At 41.3% G+C, this 21,042-nt stretch overlaps 1 protein-coding gene across 2 annotated transcripts; it reads right to left on the bottom strand.

Annotated features, from left to right (window-relative positions):
* Positions 1 to 2,381: 2,381 nt before the first annotated feature.
* On the bottom strand, positions 2,382 to 20,651 carry CPT2 (carnitine palmitoyltransferase 2). 2 transcript variants are annotated; one of them, XM_090269488.1, is made up of 5 exons: positions 20,360 to 20,651; positions 11,578 to 11,658; positions 9,777 to 9,883; positions 4,323 to 5,627; positions 2,382 to 3,116 (listed from the first exon to the last, which is right to left on the bottom strand). In XM_090269488.1, the coding sequence occupies exons 1-5, from the start codon at positions 20,512 to 20,514 to the stop codon at positions 2,785 to 2,787; spliced, it is 1,980 nt and encodes a 659-aa protein (XP_090125614.1). In that variant the 5' UTR covers positions 20,515 to 20,651; the 3' UTR covers positions 2,382 to 2,784. The 2 variants fall into 2 exon arrangements, with proteins under 2 accessions (XP_090125614.1, XP_090125615.1); XM_090269489.1 differs by lacking the exons at positions 9,777 to 9,883; positions 20,360 to 20,651 and having other exon boundaries at positions 11,578 to 11,652.
* Between the last annotated feature and the right edge of the window lie 391 nt (positions 20,652 to 21,042).

The following is a 21,042-nucleotide window of genomic DNA, read 5'->3' as shown; positions in this document are numbered from 1 at the left end:
AAAAGGATCTCAAGGTTTTGTTTATATTTTAAATTACCTTCAAAATATCATTAATTTTAAAAAGAAAAAATAAAGTGGATTATGTCAATAGATGCAGAAAAAGTATTCAGTAAAATACAGTACCCATTCAAAAAGCACACCATAGAAACCCTTTGCAAACTAGAAATAAAAAGGAACTACCCTCACCTCATACAGGGTATCTACACAAAACCTAGAGCAGATGAGGAGTCTTAAGTACTCCATTTGAGAGTTCTGCTATGCATTGTGCTTGAGAGTCCCACCCAGTGTGGTAAGACAATAAAAAGATGAAAAGATTGAAAAGGAAAAAACAACTCACTTTTCACAAATTAATATTTTTCTACTTAAAAAACCCAAAGCATGAACAAGTTCTGGATTTAAGATCAATATAAAGAAATCAAATGTATTTCAGTGCACTGGAAACATGTAAAATATAATTCAAAAAACTACCATTTAAAATGGCAACAAAATTTCTAATTGGAGTGGCTCCGTGGGTTGGGTGTTGTCCTGAAAAAGCAAGAGGTTGCCAGTTCCATTTCCAGTCAAGGTGCACACCTGGGTTGTGGGCCAGATCCCTGGATGGGGCATGCCAGGGCAGCCCATCAATGTTCCTCTCCCTCTCTCCTTTCCCCTCTCTAAAAATAAATAAAATCCTAAAAAAAAAGAAAATAGCAACAAAAAATGCCTCAAAAAGTAGGAATTAAATATATCAAAGAGGTTGATGTCCTCAAAAGAAAATTATTAAACTTTATTGAAAGGCATTAAAGAAAGCCTAAATAAATGGACACCTACACTATTAGTAATGGGCAGGAAGACTTGATATTATAAAGATAATTTTCAACAAATGTATTTATAAATTCCTGTCAGAAATTTTTTTTTTTTAAACAAAACTTGATTCTGAAATCTATGCTACAACACAGATGGGAGATTTCCTCTACCAGATATGATGTATTCATAAAGCAATTGCAATTCAGTCAGCAGGGTTTTGGCATTTGGATACAAATAGACCAATGGAACAGTATAGACAAACAGATCCATGTACATAGGAAAACTGGTCAATGACAGGTGGTGTTGCAGATCAATGGGGAAATTAACTCATCCAAAAAGTGCTGGGGCAACTGTTTTAACTTTATGCAGTAGAATAAAATTGGGCCCAACTTCACGTTCAAAAGTATTCCAAGGTCAGCTATCTTGACTGCTTTGGTATAGCAGTGTGTTTGTTAGAAGAGCCATGGGCTTAGTGTCTGACTTACTATAAACCCCTGGGCAAGTACTTTTCCTCTCAGGACCCCATTTTCTCCACATAAAATGAGCGCAATTTAGCTCTGACATTGTTCCTCAATGAGATTAGTCAAAATGGTGGTGGCATGTCTTCTGAGCCCTGCCCCTCATCACCAGGAAATTTAGTTCCCTGCCCCGCCACTTGAGGACAGCAATCTCCTGTCTGGTAGTAAAGTTATAGCTACTGGAAGTGGGGACAGTGCAAGATGAGAGTGGGTGAACATGCTTTACCTATATTGCTACAGCCAAACTTCATTACATCCCCATATTACAGGAATTACCCTCATTTTACAGAACTCACAGACTAGAGAGGCAGAATAACTTGTCTGTGGTCATAAAGTGGGGACATGGTGGAACAAGGCCACCAGAAATTCAGGTACTCCTGATCATGGTTCATGAGTGAGAGCAACATTATGTTTCTGTGTGTACTGGTAGTCATCTCACATCTCTGATCAAACCACAGAATACAGAGGACCTGGTACCTGCTGGGTGTTCATTAAATAATTACTGAGTCAGCTCAGAAGACGTGCAGGCACGTTTACACAAACTGTAAGGAGGATTAAATGAGATAGTGCGTTGGAAATTCCTGGCAATTGGCTCATGCTACAATTCATATCCCAGCTGTCAGGTAATGCTGGGCAAGCCATTGGGAATGCAGATAAAATTAAACAAAAACACCTTTCCTTTTCAAAAAAATAACAGAACGCCCTTCCTTGCATGTTACAGCAGTGTTCTAACAGTAAATTGTTAAAATTTTTTGTTCACGTCACTCAATGGAGAAGTTTTGAGTGCAAAATATACAGAGTGATTGCTTCTACATTAGCCCCTAATTAGCACATAAGATTCAACTGGTTAAAAGAAATACACACCAATTAAAATCTTGATTTGACTGGAAGAACAGTAAGATAGAAATCCCTAAGTCCATGGGAATAACTTGCTACTGCAGGAATATCAGAATCAAGCATCAGCAATTCACTTAGAAAAATAAAGGGGGTTTTTAAAGAGAGGATGTTCCAGGAGAAAGGCAAGTTTATAGGGAGGATGAAACAGTGTTTCCCACCATCACCAGAAGAGCCAGGAGCCAATGGGAACTTACCTCACTTTATTGGATTTACTGCTGGGAAGTTCTTTACAGAGATTGGAAAGTTAGGTTAAAAAAAAATTCAAAGGAACCATCTCCGAACAACAAATAAATTATATTTGTGCTTCAACAATAAATAGACCTGAGTCATTTTTCCAAATCCTACTTCCTGATCAAATGCCCTTAAAATTGAATCTCACATTATTTTTAATCGTGATCAAATTCCACTTGGAAATTACACATTAAGCTTTAAAACCACGTGTCTTTAAAACTCAGGCTTTACAGCACTAGCTGCGCAGGCACCTCATGACTAGTTCCATTAGTCACAAAATAGCACCTATTGGCTACACAGGCCTTAATTTTCATGTTGATGAAGTGATGGAGGCTTTTCACCCGCCCAGAAGCTAAGTTTTGATGGGTTTACCTTCCATGGCATCAAACATGTCTTCTAAGGCCTTGTGCACACATTGGAGAAACTCCCGGGCATTGCGGTCTGGGTAGGAGGAGACATTGCAGCCTATCCAGTTATCATGGACAGCATACCCAACACCAAAGCCATCAGGGACCACGGGGGCAAAGCCACCAATGTTCACTGCTGGGCTGCTCAGCGTGCTTGTGGACAGGATGTTGTGGTTTATCTGCCCATACGCAGGATCCAGATACAGCTCGGGCAGGGCAATCCCTTTGGCTGCTGCCAGGTACCGCAGAGCAAATAAGTGTCGGTCAAAGCCCTGGCCTGTCAGAGACAAAACAAAAAACCAGAGTCTCAGTATCACTGGACCAAAAGGAACCTTAGTAAAGCCTCCACCCATGTAGGAGTCCCCTTCACAACATCCTTGAGAGTGGAAGAAGGGTCTGTCTACCTCTGCATACACACCTCCAGTTCACTAACCTCTGAAACAGTTCATTCTAGAATATTTCCTTAAGAAAAAGCTGTCAACAGCTGAGTTAAAAATGAGCCTAAAATGATTTTAAAAATCTGAAACTAAATGAAGTTAGTCAAACAGTCAAGAAAAGTACATGAAGAGAGCTCCAGAGTCAAAACCTAAGATAAAACCCGAGCCCTGGCTGCTGTGGCTCAGTGGATTGAGCGTCGGCCTGCAAGCCAAGTGTTGCTGGTTTGATTCCCAGTCAGGGCACATGACTAGGTTGCACGTCAGGTCCCCAGTTGGGGGCACAAGTGAGAGGCAACCACACAGTGATGTTTCTCTCTCTCTCTTTCTCCTTTCCCCTTCTCTAAAAAATAAACAAACAAACAAAAAAGATAAAACCCAAAGTTCAAGTCAAGTATAAAAGATAAGTCAGTGGGACAAATTGGAAAGGGTTCTGATTTCATCTTTACTGCTAATTTTCTATGTAACCCTGTGCTGGTGGCCTCCGCTGCTGACATAAAATGGGGAGGGAGACCGGAATGTCTTGGAGGTCTCTTTTAGTTCCAGGACATTTGGCTACATGAAAGGATTGGACTATGTGATCCTCCAGGTCCTTTCCAGGTCTCAGATTTTGGCACAAAGAGGCAAAGAAGGATGACACTTAGATTTGGGATAAGCTTCTGAGATGACCTATTTACAGGGAGTCAACACACTACATCTGAAATGAAGTAAGAGGGGCTGCAGGATTAGAAATCCTAAATTGTCAAAACTGAGTCTAATAGCCAACAAATAATAGAAAGAGAACCATGTGTCACAGCTGGAAGTGACCTTCAATGAGGACAGTTAGATGCATTTCCTCATCCCTGCTAAGAAAGAGAGAACATTTTGATCCCTAGCGTCTCCCCTGGCTGTTCAGACTCTTAGGGTAGAAAAAAAAATCATCTGGGAGCTGGCAGATGTCTTAAACCTAGTACAGCAGTGGAAACCAGACGTGGGGTAGACCATTACTGAGGCCTACCCCAGTGCTGAGGGCAACAAGAGCCCTGGGCAGGCTCCCCACCCCGTCTCACCCATGGCCGCTTCTTTGGTCAGCTGGCCGTGGTATTTGGAGCACTCAGTCATCATCTGCTGAAGCTCTCCAATGCTGTGCTTGGAGGGCTCCCTGACAAAGGCCTCAGAGCACCGCTTTGTGAAGATGGAGGCGGGGCGGATGGTCTCAGTGCGACCGTGCTTGAATGCTGCAGTGCTGCAGGACTCATAGGTGGCCACTGTCTTGCCGTACTGCCGCAGAAAGGCCATCTGAAAGGCCAGCTGGGCCACTGAGTCAGGGCTTAGCTTCTGCTTCTTCAAGAATTCTTTGCCTCCTCTCTGAAACTGGATGCAGTCAATGGTGAGGGTTTTCATGGTGGAATCAAACTTTTCCTTAGCAGCACTGATGCCAGCCTTTAAGGCATCGTTCAGCTTGAAGTTGAGTTTCTGCACAGCAATAGAAGAGTCCGTGCTGGCCGGCTGGCTCTGTGGAGTGATGGCAGGGGCCTGAATGCTGTCTTTAAACACTTCGTTTAAAAACCTGAGCACTGCTACACCATCACCCCAAGCATGCTCAAAGTGGACAGCGGCAGTGCCATCCTTGGCTATAATGAGGTTAAAGGATTTATCAAACCAGCGGTTTGTGCCATCGCCGTGCAGCATGTTGTGGGACAAGTGGACAAGGTCCTTAATGGGGAAGTCATCTAGGCAGAGACAGAACACAGCAGAGTCCACTTTCCTCAGGGTCTCCTCGTTGCCACCACTCACCAGCTTCTGCCTGAGCTCTGCCCAGACATCTCGGTTCTCACTGGTCAGATATGCCAGTGGAAACTCAGGGGCAGGACTATTGTCTGAGAGAATGTACTTCAGATGAGCCTGGATTTCAGAGGCACTCACGATGTTCCCATCTTGATCCAGGACATCAAAGACATAGAAATTTCCTTTTCTTAGGACCAGGAGGTGTCTGGCCTTGTCATCAGTGACAAGTTCATCCCGACTGGGTCTGGGTAAACGAGTTGAATTGAAAAGCCGAAAATACTGGGACATATCCAGTGGATATGCATTGACCAAGTAGGCACCATACCAAGACAGAGAGGAAGGCACAAAGCGTATGAGACTCTTGAAGGTATCTGTGTCACTTTTGGCAGGGTTCAAGTGAAACACTTCTGGCTCCAGAAGGCCAGCCCGGAGTGTCTTCATAAATCGGACGGCAGAAACAGTCATGTTGGTCGCTCGGGTGAGCTGGTCATTATACTCAGGCTTTGGGTCAGGGTTGAACGCCACAAATGGATTAAAATTCAGGACAATGGAGTCTCGAGCAGCTAAGTACATATCAAACCAGGGGCCTAAAATATAACAACATAAAACATAAAAAGAACAACATAAAAAGTTAGTGCAGTCCCTAAAATAAAATTTAGGGAAAAAAAAGTATATGCAAGAGATGACAACCTCCAGTGGGAAGAATTTCCTGATTATTTTTTTGCTCTGCAATAATTCATGTTATATAAACAGGATCATATACTATGTGGTATTTTACATCTGGCTTCTATCACATAATAATGTTTTTGAGTTTCATCCATGTTGTAGTATGTATCAGTTCTTCATTTCTTTTCATTGCTGAATAATGTTCCACTATATAAATATAGCACATTTTGTTTATCCATTCATCAGTTGATGGATATTTGGGTTGTTAGATTTTTTGGTTATTACAAATGATGCTGGTACGTACAAATTCTGTGCGGATATATGTTCCCAATTCTTTTGGGGATATATTAATAGCTAGGAGTGGAACTGATAGGTCATGTAGTAGGTCTATGTTTAACTTTCTGAGGAACTGCTAGGGTATCTTCCAAAGTGGCTGCACCATTACCACCAGCAGTGAATGAGGGTTCCAGTTTCTCCACATTCTTGGCAACATTTGTTATTGTTTGTCTTTTTGACTGGAGCCAATCTGGTAGGTAACCATCACTGTGGTTTTGATTTGCATTTCTCTAATGTTTGTTAATTGCATTTTCTTCCTCATTCTGTTTTCTTTCGTGACTCTTAAAAGAATAAAATACAATAACCCCTCACTTGCATTCATTCTAGAAGAGAACAGTTAATTCCCATCCCATCTCCTTAGTTTTCCCTTGCTTTGTCTCCCTTCGGGGACAACATCCACACTTGACCATCTCCCAGATATGGGGGAAAAGTCTTCACCATTATCCTGTGCACCATGTACATTCGTGCACTACCTCTTTTAGGAAATGCTCAAAAAGCAATTAGAAATAATTATGAGTGTGTGTGTGGACCACTCTAACTAGCTCTCTGCATTCCGGTGGATGTTTTGCTTGTAAAAATACCAGAAACAGTACAGTATTCCCTCACTTATCGCGGGTATTACATTCTAGATGCCCCCGTGAAGTAGGAACCTTATATTTATTCTACACTCTTAAACCTACATGACTTTAACAACATACATATACAGTACCGCAAAATCTCACGTTATAGCGAAAAATCCACGATAATTAAATATAATATTTTTAAAAATCCCGTCATATAGTGAGGCCGCAATAAGTGAACCACGATATAGAGACGGACTACTGCATTTTATCAGAAAATGTGTCTTTAAGGGAAGTCCCTGCCAACATTAGAAAACATGAATGAACTCTACTATTAAACACCATTTTCCATTGGAGTAAATAATTTTCACATGGAAAGTACTAGGGAAAGGATTAATAAAAACAAATTTGCCCTGGCTGGTGTGGCTCAATGGATTGAGCACCAGCCTGTGAACTGCAAGGTCGCCAGTTTGATTCCCAGTCAGGGCACATGCCTGGGTTGAAGTGCACGGCTGAGGACATCCAAGAAGTAACTGAGCAATGTTTCTCTTACACATTGATGTTTCTCTCACTCTCTGCCCCCTTCTTCCCTCCTAAAAATAAATAAATAAAATTTAAAAAAAAATACAAATCTATTATTCATTTGCCAGTCCATTTATTCCATTTCATTCCTTGAGAATCAGTGCTAAGAATCAGGCCCTGGTCCACAGTGTATAGAGAAGAACAGGACATGGACTTTGATTTGGAAGAACGATGGTGCAGAAGACAAACAAAATTAAAACATAATGCAATGCACTAAAATGGTTGGAGAAAAGACATACTAAGGGGGGGGGGCGCAAAATATATTTGATGGAAAAGACATGAATTCATGCCTCTGATCCCTTCAGTAAAATAATTTTAAAGAGACATAAACCAATAAGGAAAGAGAATGAAAGAAGAGAAAAGAGCAAATATTAGAAGTTGAAAAGCATTTAGGCAAGTTGGTAATGACTAAAGCAGACTCAAGAAAGCCAACCCTAAGCCGAGAGTGGAGAAAGCCAAGAAATAATATGATTTACAAAGCAGAAATTGGCAGCCTAAACACATCTGGTTGAAAAGTTATTTAATTAGACCCTCACTCCTACCTCCCAGATACTTTCCCCGCTCCAGTAGAAGACTTAAGTTTTACTCTCTGGAGAAAGTAAAATTGTAGGACTTAAATCTCAGATGAGATCTCAAGCCTTATCCCACTTCTACAGCACTGGTGACCAGGAAAATAACTTTTGGCAGTTTTCTGGAAAAGCCTTCCCTGGGAGCCTAAGCCATAGACACTAACATTAGGGACACCCAAGGAACTGGCTGAGCCAGATCACTTTACGGTGAAGCTGTGACTGACAACCCCTCATCCACAAAGCTTCCAACTGCTTTTTAATATCTTATTCATATCCAAGACAACAGAAAAGGATTATAAGGTGTCTGGAAAAAGAGGGCAAACAGGAAAAAGCAACTACAGACTACAAAAAAAGATGAAAACGTAAAAAAGAAAAAGATTCCCAGATAAACTATTCAAGATATAGAAAGCTAAACATAAAAAAGTATAAAATAACCACTAACTTCAGGGGAAAAAAAAAAACAAAAAGTTCATATGGGAAAGAAAAACACAATCCCAATGTGCTACACAACTTGGCTGACAATAGCATTTACATGATCATGATAGTGTAAATGCTAAATACTAAGCCAACCAAAGTTACAAATAATTATACTGTGGAAATGAGGGGATAGGAAATGGGCATGTACACTCATAAATGAGGTGGGTATATAAGGACTGCTAAATTCTAATCTTCCACAGTGAGATGTCAATACATAATGCCTAAAACAAAAGAAGTTAAAATGAAGTAATATGGGTACATAATTTAGAGAATGAAGTTACATATCAAAGGAATCAGATAGCAGCTGAAAGTAAGAAGTGGGAAATTAGGGGAGAGTCAGGAAACTGCTGTTTTTCCTAACAAGCCTGAGAGAACTACTTGATTTTTTTTTTTAAGATTTTTTAAATTTATTTTTAGAGAGAGGAAAAGGGAGGGAGACAGAAATGGAAAGAAACATCAATGTGTGGTTGCCTCTTGCACACCCCGAACCGGGGACCTGACCTGCAAACCAGGCATGTGCCCTGACTGGGAATTGAACCACCGACCGACCTTTCAGTTCTCAGGCTGACGCTCAATCCACTGAGCCAGGGCTATTTGATTCTTTAAACTATGTGTGTATATAACTATGTGTATGTATAACCTTAGAAAAAATATAAACTAAATTAAACGAAGTGTTGTGGAAACAGAGGTGGAAGCAACCAACTCTGAATAGAGAGGGAGAAAGACATAAAGGTTTCATACAAAAAATCATCCTACCTGGGTTTTTTTCTTTTGTTTTTTTTTTGTTTTCATTAATCATATAATTGGCATAAAACATTATACTAGTTGCAGGTGTACAATATGATTCCATATTGTATTTACTGTGATACTGTGAAATGATCACAATAAGTCTAGTTAACATCCGTTAGCATACAGTTACAAAACTTATTTTTCTTATGATGAGGATTTTTAAGATCTACACTCTTAGCAACTTTACAATCCAGTTATTATTAACTATAGTGACCATGTTGTACCTTACATCCCATGACTTACTTATTTTATAACTGGGAGTTTGTACCTTTTGACACCCTTCACCCATTTCACCCACCCTCACAACCCCCAACTCAGGCAGTCACCCTACCTAAGTCTTAAAGGAAGAATTTTCTAAGTAAAAAAATGGCAGTGGAAGCAACATAGCTAAAGACACAGAAGAATTAGTGGGTTGAGGGAACAAGATGTTCAGTTTTGTTGCAGCATGAAGTGTGTCAGAGAGAATGGGAAGAGAAAAGGCTGGAGAGGGTAGTTAGGCCAGACCATGAAGGATCTAGAATGATATACATAGGGACTTAATCCTACATCCTTTTCAGACAGAGCCAGTGATTAAGTTCTGTCTTGTCCCTACCTACAGCGGAAGCAAGCCATTGTCTACCTGAGGAAGAGAGAATGACACATTACTTCAGTGCTGTCCCACCCAAGATATTTTTGAGACCAAAACAGGAGAGAGCCGCCCTGCTTTCAATTACGGAAGGCTCTGGGAAAAATTATGCCCACAGCCCGGCCTACCTACCTGAAATGTAGCTCGTATGTTTATTCTGCTTGTCCTGAGCAACCAGCTGCTCATGCAGTTCTTTTCCAATCCCATTTTCAAAACTCTTGCAAAATGCTTCTGTTTTCCTGAAATGTTCAGGAAAAGATAGAATCAAATAATGGCAGAAAATATATGATTTTTAGATTCATGGCCAAAAAATCATACACGGAGCTTTGAGTCCCTAATAGTATATCCCAAGAACCTAGGACTGAGATCAGTCAGATAATACTCTGATCAGAAGAACAAGAGTAAATCCAAAATGAAAAATCCAGAATATCTTTTTTTTAATCCTCATCTGAGGACATGCTTATTGATTTTAGAGAAGGAATCAGAGGCAGAGAGGGAGGAAAAGAAGGAGGGAGGGAGGGGGAGAGAGAAGGCGGGGGTGGATATCAGCCACCTCTCATTTGGAGGAAGGCACTCCAACCAGCTGAGCTACACAGGCCAAGGCTAGCATACCTTTTTTAAATGATTGGGAAAATCAATCAACATCTCATAAAACTATCTGTAATCTAGGAGGCAGGCAGGTTGGCATAGAGAAAAGGATATAAGCTTTGGGGTCCAAGACAGCTAACTTTGAATTCTAGCTCTGTCACTTTCAAACTGCGGTAACTTAGAAAAGTTACTTGACTGAGTTTCAGTTTCTCCATGTGTAAAAGAGATTATATACTGCCTTATAAGATGAAAAAAATATAAAGCTAAGGATTTAGGGTAGTTTGAAACATAATATTTAATAACTGATAGCTGTTAAACTATCAAGAGAAGCTTCAAGTGACTAATAAGGAATACTTAAAAGTAGAGGACTAGATTATGAGCAGTTCATCTATGTTTTTCCATCACTGTCCAGTGAAGGATTCTGTGGTTTTAATGACAATGCCAGTTATGTGCACGAAAAATTCCCATCACAGAAAAAAAGAGTACTACATTAGCATGTAAGAGCTTAATGCAATCCACTTTTTGACAATACACAGTATTATTTTCCAATTCCATGCTGTATTAGTTTCCTAGGACTACCATAACGAAGTACCACAAACTGGATATATTAAAACAACAGGAATTTATTCTCTCGTAGTTCTGGAGGCTAGAAGTACAAAATCAAGGTATTGACAGTATCATATTCTCTCTGAAGACCCTAGAGGAGAATCTGTTCATGCCTTTCTCTTAGCTTCTGTTATTTACCAGATATCCTTGGCATTCCTTGGTTTACTGACATACCCCAATCTCTGCCTCCATCATCACATGGCTGTCTCTATTTCTCCTCTTCTTATAAGGACACCAGTCACGTTGGATTAAGGACCCGCCCTATTCTGGTATGATCTCATCTTAACTAATTACACCTGTAACAACCTTACTTCTAAATAAGGTTATGTACTGGGGTTCTGAAAAGAGCATGAACTTTGGGAGCACACTATCCAACCCAGTACACATGCTCACCAAGCACACTTCTGGTCTGCCATGTGCTCTCCTCAATGGATCTCCTACCAGTAGCACATAACTTCTGCAAATGACCAGTGCCAGCAAGCCTCCCAGGTTACGTACGCCTGCCAAGACACAGTACAAGTCTGGCATTCTGGCTTATAAGCCATCACTGGTTGAGTCTGGTTAGAGACTTGGTCAGCCCTTCATGAGTAAAAAATCTATTTCCTGAATTTACAAATATAGAGTAGGTCCCAGGATCCTGGAGACCCAAACTGCAGGTACTTCCTGAAGCTCATTATCATTACTTGTCAGCTTCTCTTGAACCACCCAACTATGGTCATTCAGGGTTCTCAGTATTTACCTGAACTGCCCATCATCCAAGAGAGGCTTCTGTGCACTGAGGTATCTCCTGATGGTGTCTTCAAGTTTGGGAATAGGCAGCCTGAGGAGAAAGTAAGGTAGATGTAAGGGTGACAATATGTGAAACAGGTCAATAGCTTCACAACCTAAACTAATAAACTATTTGCTGGATAATTTCCTTCCAAAAAAAAAAAAAATCAACAAGGGGAAGCCACAGACAAATAAGAATTGATGAGTTTACTAATATAAATATCAACGGTAACTATATTTTTAAGTAAATTAATTTTTAATGTATTAATGGTGAATTTCATAAGCTAAATTAGTATATACAAGGTCTATCCAGAAAAAAGTCCAGCCATTGCAAATTTAACGAGAATGGGTTGCGTGACATCAACGTAACCTGGCAGCCAAGAAGAGTGGACTGGAATGCGCATGCATGAACAATGATGACTTCACTATAGTAGTTTAGTTACTTGATCTGAGTTTCAGTTTCTTTACCACTGAGACATCATTGAGTGAGCATGTGTACTATGAGGCCATCACATCAAAATGACTGAATGAGCAGAGCAACAAATCTACATCAAATTTTGTATTAAGCTGAACATTCCTCTGCAGAAACTATTCAGGAGATTCAGAAGGCTTTCGGGGGCAATGTAATGAATGCATCGCAAATAAAAGTGTGGCACAAACACTTCAAAGATGGTCGAGAATCTGCTGTGATTCACATTGTTGAAGGCCTGTAACAAGCAGAACACCTGAGAATGTTGAATGTGTATGGACTGCAATCAATAAAGATCAGTGACTGACAGTCCAAGAACTAGGAGCTAATCTGGGGACTTCAAAAACTGTGTCTGACACAGGATCTTGCCATGAAACATATCGTGGCAAAATTCGTTCCACAGTTGCTACTACCAGAGCAGAAGGAACAGCCTGGTGCAGTTGCTAATGACATCATTCAAACCTCTAATGAACCAGATTTCCTCAAGAAGGTCATAACCAGAAATGAATTGTGGGTCTACGTCTATGATCTGGAAATGAAGGCCTAGTCATTCCAATGGAAGTCACCTGGTTCTCCACACCCAAAGAAGGCGTGGCAGTCACAGCAAGGTCAAGACTACGTTAACTGTATTTTTTTATTGGGAAGGTGTATGGCGTCCCAGGCCAAACAATTAATAAGGAGTACTACCTCAATCTACTTCATCAGTTGAGAGACACAATATGAAAAAAATGGCCACAGTTGTGGGCAACTGGTGATTGGCAGCTTCATCATGACAACACGCCCATTCGTGCATCACGTCTTGTGAAGTTTTTTAATAAAACATCAAATGACGCAGGTGCCTCAGCCTCCCTACAGACCAGATTTGATGCCCTGTGAGTTCTGGCTTTTCCCAAAACTAAAATCACCTTTGAAAGGGAAGAGATTTCAGACCATCTATGCAATTCAGGAAAATACAACGGGGCAGATGAGGGCGATTCCAACAAAGGATTTTGCAGTGTTTTGTACAGTAGAAGAGATGCTGGGAGAACTGTGTGAGGTCCCGAGGTGCCTACTTTGAAGGGGACTGAGGCGTCATTGTCCTATGTACAATGTTTCTTGTATCTTCTTCAATAAATGTCTCTATTTTTCATATTACATGGCTGGATAGTTTCTGGACAGACCTCGTATACTAATAGATTCAAAATGCAGAAGCAGAAGTTACCCAAAGTCTTCCTGTTTCCTGGTCACAACTATAATACCTGTACTAGACCTGTATTGGCTCTGATTTGAATTCCACCCTTATTTGAACAACTGCATTTTTCTACCCCAAGGGGGAAAAAAAAAAAGAGTTCTATTTTTAAATTTTCTTGTGCATTGTACAACGATTCATACAAAAGTGAAACACAGGTCTGTCCAAAGGCCAGCCAAATATGGAGTTGACCATCAAGCCATGCCCAGCCACCAGGAGTCCTATGAGGAAGAACCAGATCTTCCTATGTGCTTATTTATTCACCATTCTCTGCCAGCTATGGTGATGAAGCTACTGGCCCACATTGAAATTAAAACACATGGACAGTATGATAAGCTGTACTTTCTTTTTCATGTCAATAATTTTATTGAGGCTCTCTTGCTTGGTTCAGGGCTCTCTCTCTCCCTTTGGAGCTTGATGCAAGCTCTCTCTCTCTCTAAGCTTTTGGCATTTGGACACTCTGGGTCTCTGGCCTTTGCAGCCTGCACAGACAGGAGCGCTCGTGAGACCGGGCAGATGCCAGGCCCACCAGGGGTTTAGGCCCTGCATGGTTGGAAACCCACTCCTGGAGGCAGGGTCCCACGCTGGGATGTGTGCCTCTCTGGGCTCCAGCCTCTGGGACACTATGATCCAGTGCAGCATGGCACATGATTTCCTGAACTGCTACATGGAGACTGAGAGCAATGCACACCATGTCCTGAAAGAGACAGCTGCTGCAAGAAGATGGTGACTCTGAAACCCACGAGTGCACATTCCAGAGAGGATGGAGATCCGTTTGCATGGCAGGTTTAAGGACGGATAAGGAAATGGTCTTGTGCATGGGTTAGGCCTGCAGTCTTTTGGAGAGCAAGAGAAGTTTTGGGTCTTGTGGGAAAGAAGGGCCCTGAGCAGAAGTGCTCTCAGCCCCTCCAAAACTGGAACCCTGTTCATAAAAACCTGTTTCCTTAATAATAATAATAATTTTATTGAAAGATATATCCCTTAGTACCAAAACTTAACCAGAATTTGTTGTTACCTCTGCCAACTCAAATTAACACTGATACTTTAAAATTATCTAAATGTAGCAGCCATTTAGGAAAAGTGGAAAGTTATCCATAAAATGCAGTTTAAAATCTTACTATAGGATATACTATGGTTCTTCAGTGTATTTTCAATGCATTTTTATCCAAAAAATGATATAAAAAGTAAATCTGAATTATTTACAGCCATTATGAACTGAGACTGGACTAAGTAACCATTCACTGCACTTTACCACTGTAGATCCCCTTATGTTCATAGACGTACACAGTAAATCCCAAATACTACTTCAACTACTTCATAATTACAAAGTTGCCCACTTACTTTTTCCCAAGACTTTGTTTTAACACAGTAGGAACATCAATGGAAATTTACCTTCTTTTAAAACAAAATTCTAAATTAGAGGTAATGGCAGTTTTGTAAAAACAGTGCTTATTAAAAAGCTTCTGGAATGTTAACGCTACCCTGAACTTACGTTAGTGTGGTAAAGCCAGTTTTCAGAGTGATGATTTATATTTTAGTTATTGATAAAACAGAAACTGAATTTTCTCAATGGAATCACATTGAGATAGTATAGATTCTGTATAAAAATTTTTATCATTGGATAGAAAAACCACCTGCTTCCTATAAAAAAAAAAATTAAAAATAACATGACTATACCAAACTTACCACATCTGTATTTTTGCCTTATATAAAATGCCCTCAATGTAAATGCCAAAGAGCAATACAGTCCACATCATCATATTGTCTAATATTTGAAAGACAATGCCTGCGATTAATAAGTTACAGGTTCACAACAGGAGGAAAAAAACAAACAAAAAAAAAAAACAGGAACAGAACTGTGAGCTTTTCACAGAGCTAAATTTAATCAATTTAGAAGTCTGTCCTTAAGGCAGACATTGCCCCCCTCCCTTTTTTTTTTGGTGGGGAATGAGAGTCATTAAAGGTCCTTTCTTGTAAGAAATAATGTTAATGACTATTTTTCCCCATAATTTTAATGATCTGTGAAGTCTAAAAGTGTAAGAACTACTACTGATATAGTAGGAAGAGAACGAGATTTAGAATCAGACCTAGGCTGAGTCCCAGTTCTGCCACGTAATTTCTAGTTATATGGTTATAGGTAGAAAATTACTGATGTTCCTCAGACTCCATTTCTAATCTATGAAGTGGAGAGAAGAACTGCATCACAGAGAGATCTGAAATCCTAGCTGTTAAATCCCAACTCCACTTAGCACAAGTTTCTCTCTAACACACCTACTATATGGAGAGGTTACGTTCACAGCCTTTGTAATCTGATGGATTTGGGTTTGCAGCCTGGATTCTGCCACTTACTATCCATGTGATCCTGGGCAAATTTCTCACCTCTCTGGTCCCCCTTTCTCCATTCGTTAAACAATAACTCACTGAGCTATTTTGAGAATTAAATGAAATTATATATATATTAAATTAGGATGACATCTGACATACAGTAAACATCAAAAACACTGAATGTGTATTTAGACATCCAAGTATCTATAAATAGCTCATTCTATCTCCTTTCCATTTCCCTCCTAGTTTCCTGCTTCCCTATTTCAACACCTTCCACCTTAGGCACAAAGTCTATCTGCTACTATTTCCTTCCATCTGCTCAGCAACACCCGCTTTGGCCCCATGTAACTCTTCCTATACCTTTAGAGCCCATTCTGTTCTGAAAGTTATATTCTATAACTTCTCCAGTACTTTGCCTACCTCCTCACCTCTCTTAAAATCTGACTACAGTCAGCCCTCTGACTGTGGGTTCCACATCTATATATTCAACCAACCGCAGAACAAAAATATTTTGGGGGAAAAAAGTCACACTGCTGACATGTACTATGTAGTTAGGCCTATGATGATTGTATCTGTAACTAAACATATGCACTTTTTTTCTTGTTATTATTCCCTAAACGATAATAGTATAAGAACTATTAACATATCACGTACATTGTATTAGGTATTGTAACTAATGTAGAAATGATTTTGATTTAAAGTGTGGGAGGATGTGTATAGGTTATATGCAAATACTATGCCATTTTATATAAAGGGCTTGTGTATCTGTGGATTTTGGTATTCGTGAGGGGTCCTGGAACCAATCCCCTGCGGATACCGGGAGACGAACTGTATTCTGAAAATAATACTGGCTTTCAAATTTCTCTTCAAAGAAAGGCACTCCCCAACTTCTAGCAAGGACTAGCACCCTCCTTATCCCTGCCACCTGCCATCAACATTAAACAAGTTTCTTTTCTCTCCAAGTCAATTGTACCACCTTCTCTGCATCCTCATTCCCTCCAAGGGATGGTAGGTTAGTAAACTAGCTCTCTGGTGGGTAGGAGGTGAAGCCCTTATTTGCAGCATTTATCAATTTCTGTAAATCTCCCACCAGGCCAATTTTAAACTACAAACATGATATCACTGAAGGTGGAGCTAAGAAGAAATGCAGAGTTGGCTCTCATGATTATGGTAACGAGAGAGGGGAGTTCAGCACTCATTAATCTTCCTCTGAAACCTCTTCTCTGACCTCTACTGGCACACAGGCCAGCACAAAACAGGTACTTAATAAATGTCTGTCAAATGAATTAGTTGAGTGCTCCTTCTTTTAACCCACTACCCATCCCAGGACCCTGCATTCTTCTCTGTCGCATGTAGTGGAATTTATATATTTATATCTCTTTTCCCCATCAGACTGCAATCTGATATCCTTGAAGGATACCGTTAGAAATTCTCTCCTCTCACCCTGTTGGTTTTGACACCATTTTCTGAGTCACTTTTATGTCCTCTTGCCCTAAAAGTGCATACTTTCTCAAGACTGGGTCCTCTACCCTAGTCTGACTAATCACTTTATATCAGCAATTTTCAATCAGTTTGCCACAGGAATTTTTAAAATATGCAATACCTGACTGTTTAGTCAGGGATACTATTTAGTCAGGGGCACTGACCTCTTTTCCCTTAGACTGTCAAATTTAAAAAATTATAACAGCCAACATAATAGCCATCTGGTGTGAGTGAATAAAAATTATACCTATTTTTTTAATCAGATCAGCAAAAAATATAATTTTTAGTGTGCTACAGAACATTAGTCATTAGTTTACATGGTCCCTCTGCTTTATGTAACTTGTGTTCCAGATATAATGGGCAGGTTCTCTAGAATTCAAAGGTGAGGTCAGAGTTAACAAGGTGTGGAGGATAATGAGTAAAAACAGTAATGTTCTGGGCCCCAAAGGAATGCCCTTCAGATGGATTGTCTTGACATCTAGGATGGCTTTATCCCAATGATAACTATATTGTGTAAAAATACAAAAGGCTTTTTAGCTGTGCTCTAGCAGGAAGAGTTTTTATCTATTTAGTGTGTCAGACTTTGTACTAGGTGTTTTATATCAGTGTATTTAATTCTTGCAATCCTGAGACAAAAATAATATTATCAATCCCAATTTTCAGGTTAAATGGCTTGCTCATAGTCATGCAGGTAGTTAGAAGTGAAGCTGGATTAAAAATCAAATCTGTGTGATTCCTGTCTCATGATCTTAACCGCAAAATGCTGCTTTCCCCTTATACCTTATATCTGAATTATCTGTTTACCTGTCAGATCTTCCCCACTACATGGTAAGTTCCTCACCATGACTGATTGGTCTCCAAATCCATATCAATATTTATCAAATTAATAATCTGAATGATTAGGTCAGGCTGATCTACCCTTTGTCTTCTCAGAACTTCCAGTTTTATATTCTGAAATTAACTTTTCAGTATATATAAACACAGCCCTTTAAAAAAAGCCTACCTGGATTATACACCTAAAAATGGTTAAAATGGTAAATTTTATATGGTTTATTTTAAACTAAAAAAAAAAAAATCTAAAAAAAAAGCAAATGATAAAGGTTCCTAGAAAAAAGTGAGTCCTAGGCCACTTGGTCAATAGGCAGCAGTGATGTTACAGGACTAAGAAGAGGGAGGGGGATCCAGCTGGACCACCTAATACAAAGGGACCACCCATGCCAACTAATTAGGATAGTTCCCCATTTTAGGCACATTGCCTTACTCTTTCCCACAATACCCCAATGAAGTGTGTGTTCCATTCCTACCTTATAGATAAGAGCTGTGGCTCAAAGACAGTGACTGAATTGCCTTAAGTTACAGAGTATAAGATCCAGACTCTGAAACCAGTTCTACCAGACTTCAAAGCCAGGGCTTTTCATCCCGTGTAACATTAAATGAGTGTCAAAAGTAACACATTTTACCAGTCTAGAATCTCAGAGATAAAAGGAATTTCATTTCATCTAAACCCCACTTTATAGCTGAGGTAACGGAGGCCTGGAGAAGATCCTTGTTTAAGGCTACACATTGGTGACAGCTTCAAATTCCTACAGATTTTCGTACTGTGGGTTGGGGAAAATGATCTTGAATATTCATTCTTCCCAGCTTTCCAGTTCTAAAATGCAAGAAAATCCCTCTGATGTTAAACCTGGGTGAAGTCTAGATGAGTCGGAGAGTCCAGGGCCATTTGCAGCTAGGCTTGGCAAATACAGACAGGTTTTGTCATTCCTCACCTTTCCCCCACATACAGGCTGTCACACACAGGCTGTGAAGGAGGAGACACGCCCCAGGTTTATCCCACAGGCCAAAAGACTCTTTCCTCCTCTACCCCTACCTCTTGCCAAATTTAAATGATGAGACTGGGGCTACATAATCTCATTTTAATTTGTTTTAGATGTCTGCACCCTGTAATTTCACAAGAATCACCTTAGGTGATTTTCTGGGGGGCAGGAGCTAGTGATGACAATGGGTTCAGGGGTTCCTGGATGTGAAGAAAACAGCAACATAGTAGTTGGGGGTGATGCCTGTTATATAATCTTTGTTCTATTCATGGGGTGGGGAGCACTGGCCTCCAGCCCCTGGACTGGGAGATTCCTGATGGCAGTTTGGAGAGAAAGAGCAAAGAACCTTTGAGACAAATTTAGAATATGGCACCAGGAACTAACTGGTGAGTAGAGAAGGTAAAGTCTGATTTTAGAGGGTGCAGGAATTTGGGGAAATTTCTATTATTGGAGGAGATTTGGCAGCTCAGATGAAGGCTGGGAGTTTTAAGGCTGAGAAAATGGGAAACTGAATTAAAGAAAATACCGGGTGAAGGAAAGGGTAAAGCAAAGAGAAAGATTTATTGGGACTGTTTTCATAGGGGAAGTAGATTCTAGGCGGCATTTTAGAAAGCAGGGTAGCCTAGGGTGAGAAGGGAGAGAATTTGGGTGGGTTTCGGATCTAATCTGAAGAAGTTTGGGAGGGGTATCTCTGGGGGGTGTGCCTAGAATTCTGTGCAGCTGGGCTTAAGTTGCAGGGGGTTATGTGGGTTAGGGAGAGTATTTTAGGGGGCATGCTGAGGGAGGTTTGATAGTGGTGCAAGGTTTTCGGGTGAAGGCTGTACCTAGAATGCTGAGGACTTGGGGGACAGTAAGATAAATACTTGAGTGCTTGGGGGACTGATGGAGTGCTAAAAGAGCAGAGTATTGTTGGCATGAGGAGTGGGCTGAGGGTTCTGAGTAACAGTGATGAAGAAGACCGGGTGTTGGGAGAAGTTGAGGGAGTATAACTATTATGTTTCACGAATCGGCCTGTCCATATTCTGGGCAGGAATGTGGGGCAGTCACGAAAGTACTTCGGGGAACATCCCTGTGGAGGGATTCGAGTGGTGTTAGAGATATGTAGGTTGGCTATTTTGCAGGGAAAAATGCGAGGAACTCCTAGGGTACCTGGTTGGAAGCTGGGTTATTGGCGAGAGAGTCTGAGAAGGGTTCAGGTGGGAGAACGTGAGCGAGCTATGGGGCGTTCTAGAATAGAACTTGCACCTTCTTAAGTTCCCGTGTCAAGCGATTTGGAAAGTCACAGGATTTCCATATTGGGGTATGTGGCAGCGTCCCAGGTGGGGGCCTGGGGGCAGAAACAGGTTCAGTAGAAGAGTCGTGAGTGACTGGAGTGAGAGTGGGCCGATTCTGGGCGGGCAGTGGGCGGCGGGGACCCGCAGGCCGGGCTCACCTGGGCAGGCTGTCCTGGTAGTGCATAGTGGGCACGATGCTGCGCTGCAGGTACTGGCCCGGCCCGGAGTCGGCGCTCAGGGGCCGACGGGGGGCTCCCGCGCCGACGGCAGGGCCCCGGGGCCAGGCGCGCAGCAGCAGCAGGCGGGCCACCATCGTCCGGGGAGGCTGCGGCGGCGGAGCGCGGGGGATGGGGAGTTTTGTTGCACAGAGAGAAGCCCCGCCACTTCAGCGCCCAGAAACGCCGCGTCAGAGACTCCGGCCCAGTTCGCGTCGGGCCGCAGAGCCACTTCCGCCCCCCGGCCCCGCCCACGGAAGGCTCCGCCCACAGCCGGGGCCGGCTCCCGGCGCTCAACACCCTAAGGGTCCAGCCCACTGCCATGCGGGCGGGCAGCCACCTTCGAGTTTTGGGTTCTGCTCTCCGGGCGGCGGAAGACAAAGCTCCGAAACCACTCCCTTCTCCTTTATTGGAGGAAGATAGGAACTAGAACTGAAAAAAAAAAGAAAAGCAGGAAAAAGCTTTTGGAATCTGATAAATTTGATCCAGGCTCTGTCCCTGGGACATCGTGGACAAAATTTTAAACCTCTATTTCCTCATCTAAGAAATAGAGATCATGATAGTTCAGAGTACTTCCCACGATCCTAGATATGAAATGAGTTAATGTGGTATGTACAGTGCCTGGC

This window comes from Furipterus horrens, unplaced genomic scaffold, assembly GCF_987537825.1.
Source record: "Furipterus horrens unplaced genomic scaffold, mFurHor1.1.pri manual_scaffold_3, whole genome shotgun sequence".
Classification (NCBI taxonomy): Eukaryota; Metazoa; Chordata; class Mammalia; order Chiroptera; family Furipteridae; genus Furipterus; species Furipterus horrens.
This window is presented reverse-complemented; position numbering and strand designations above follow the sequence as displayed.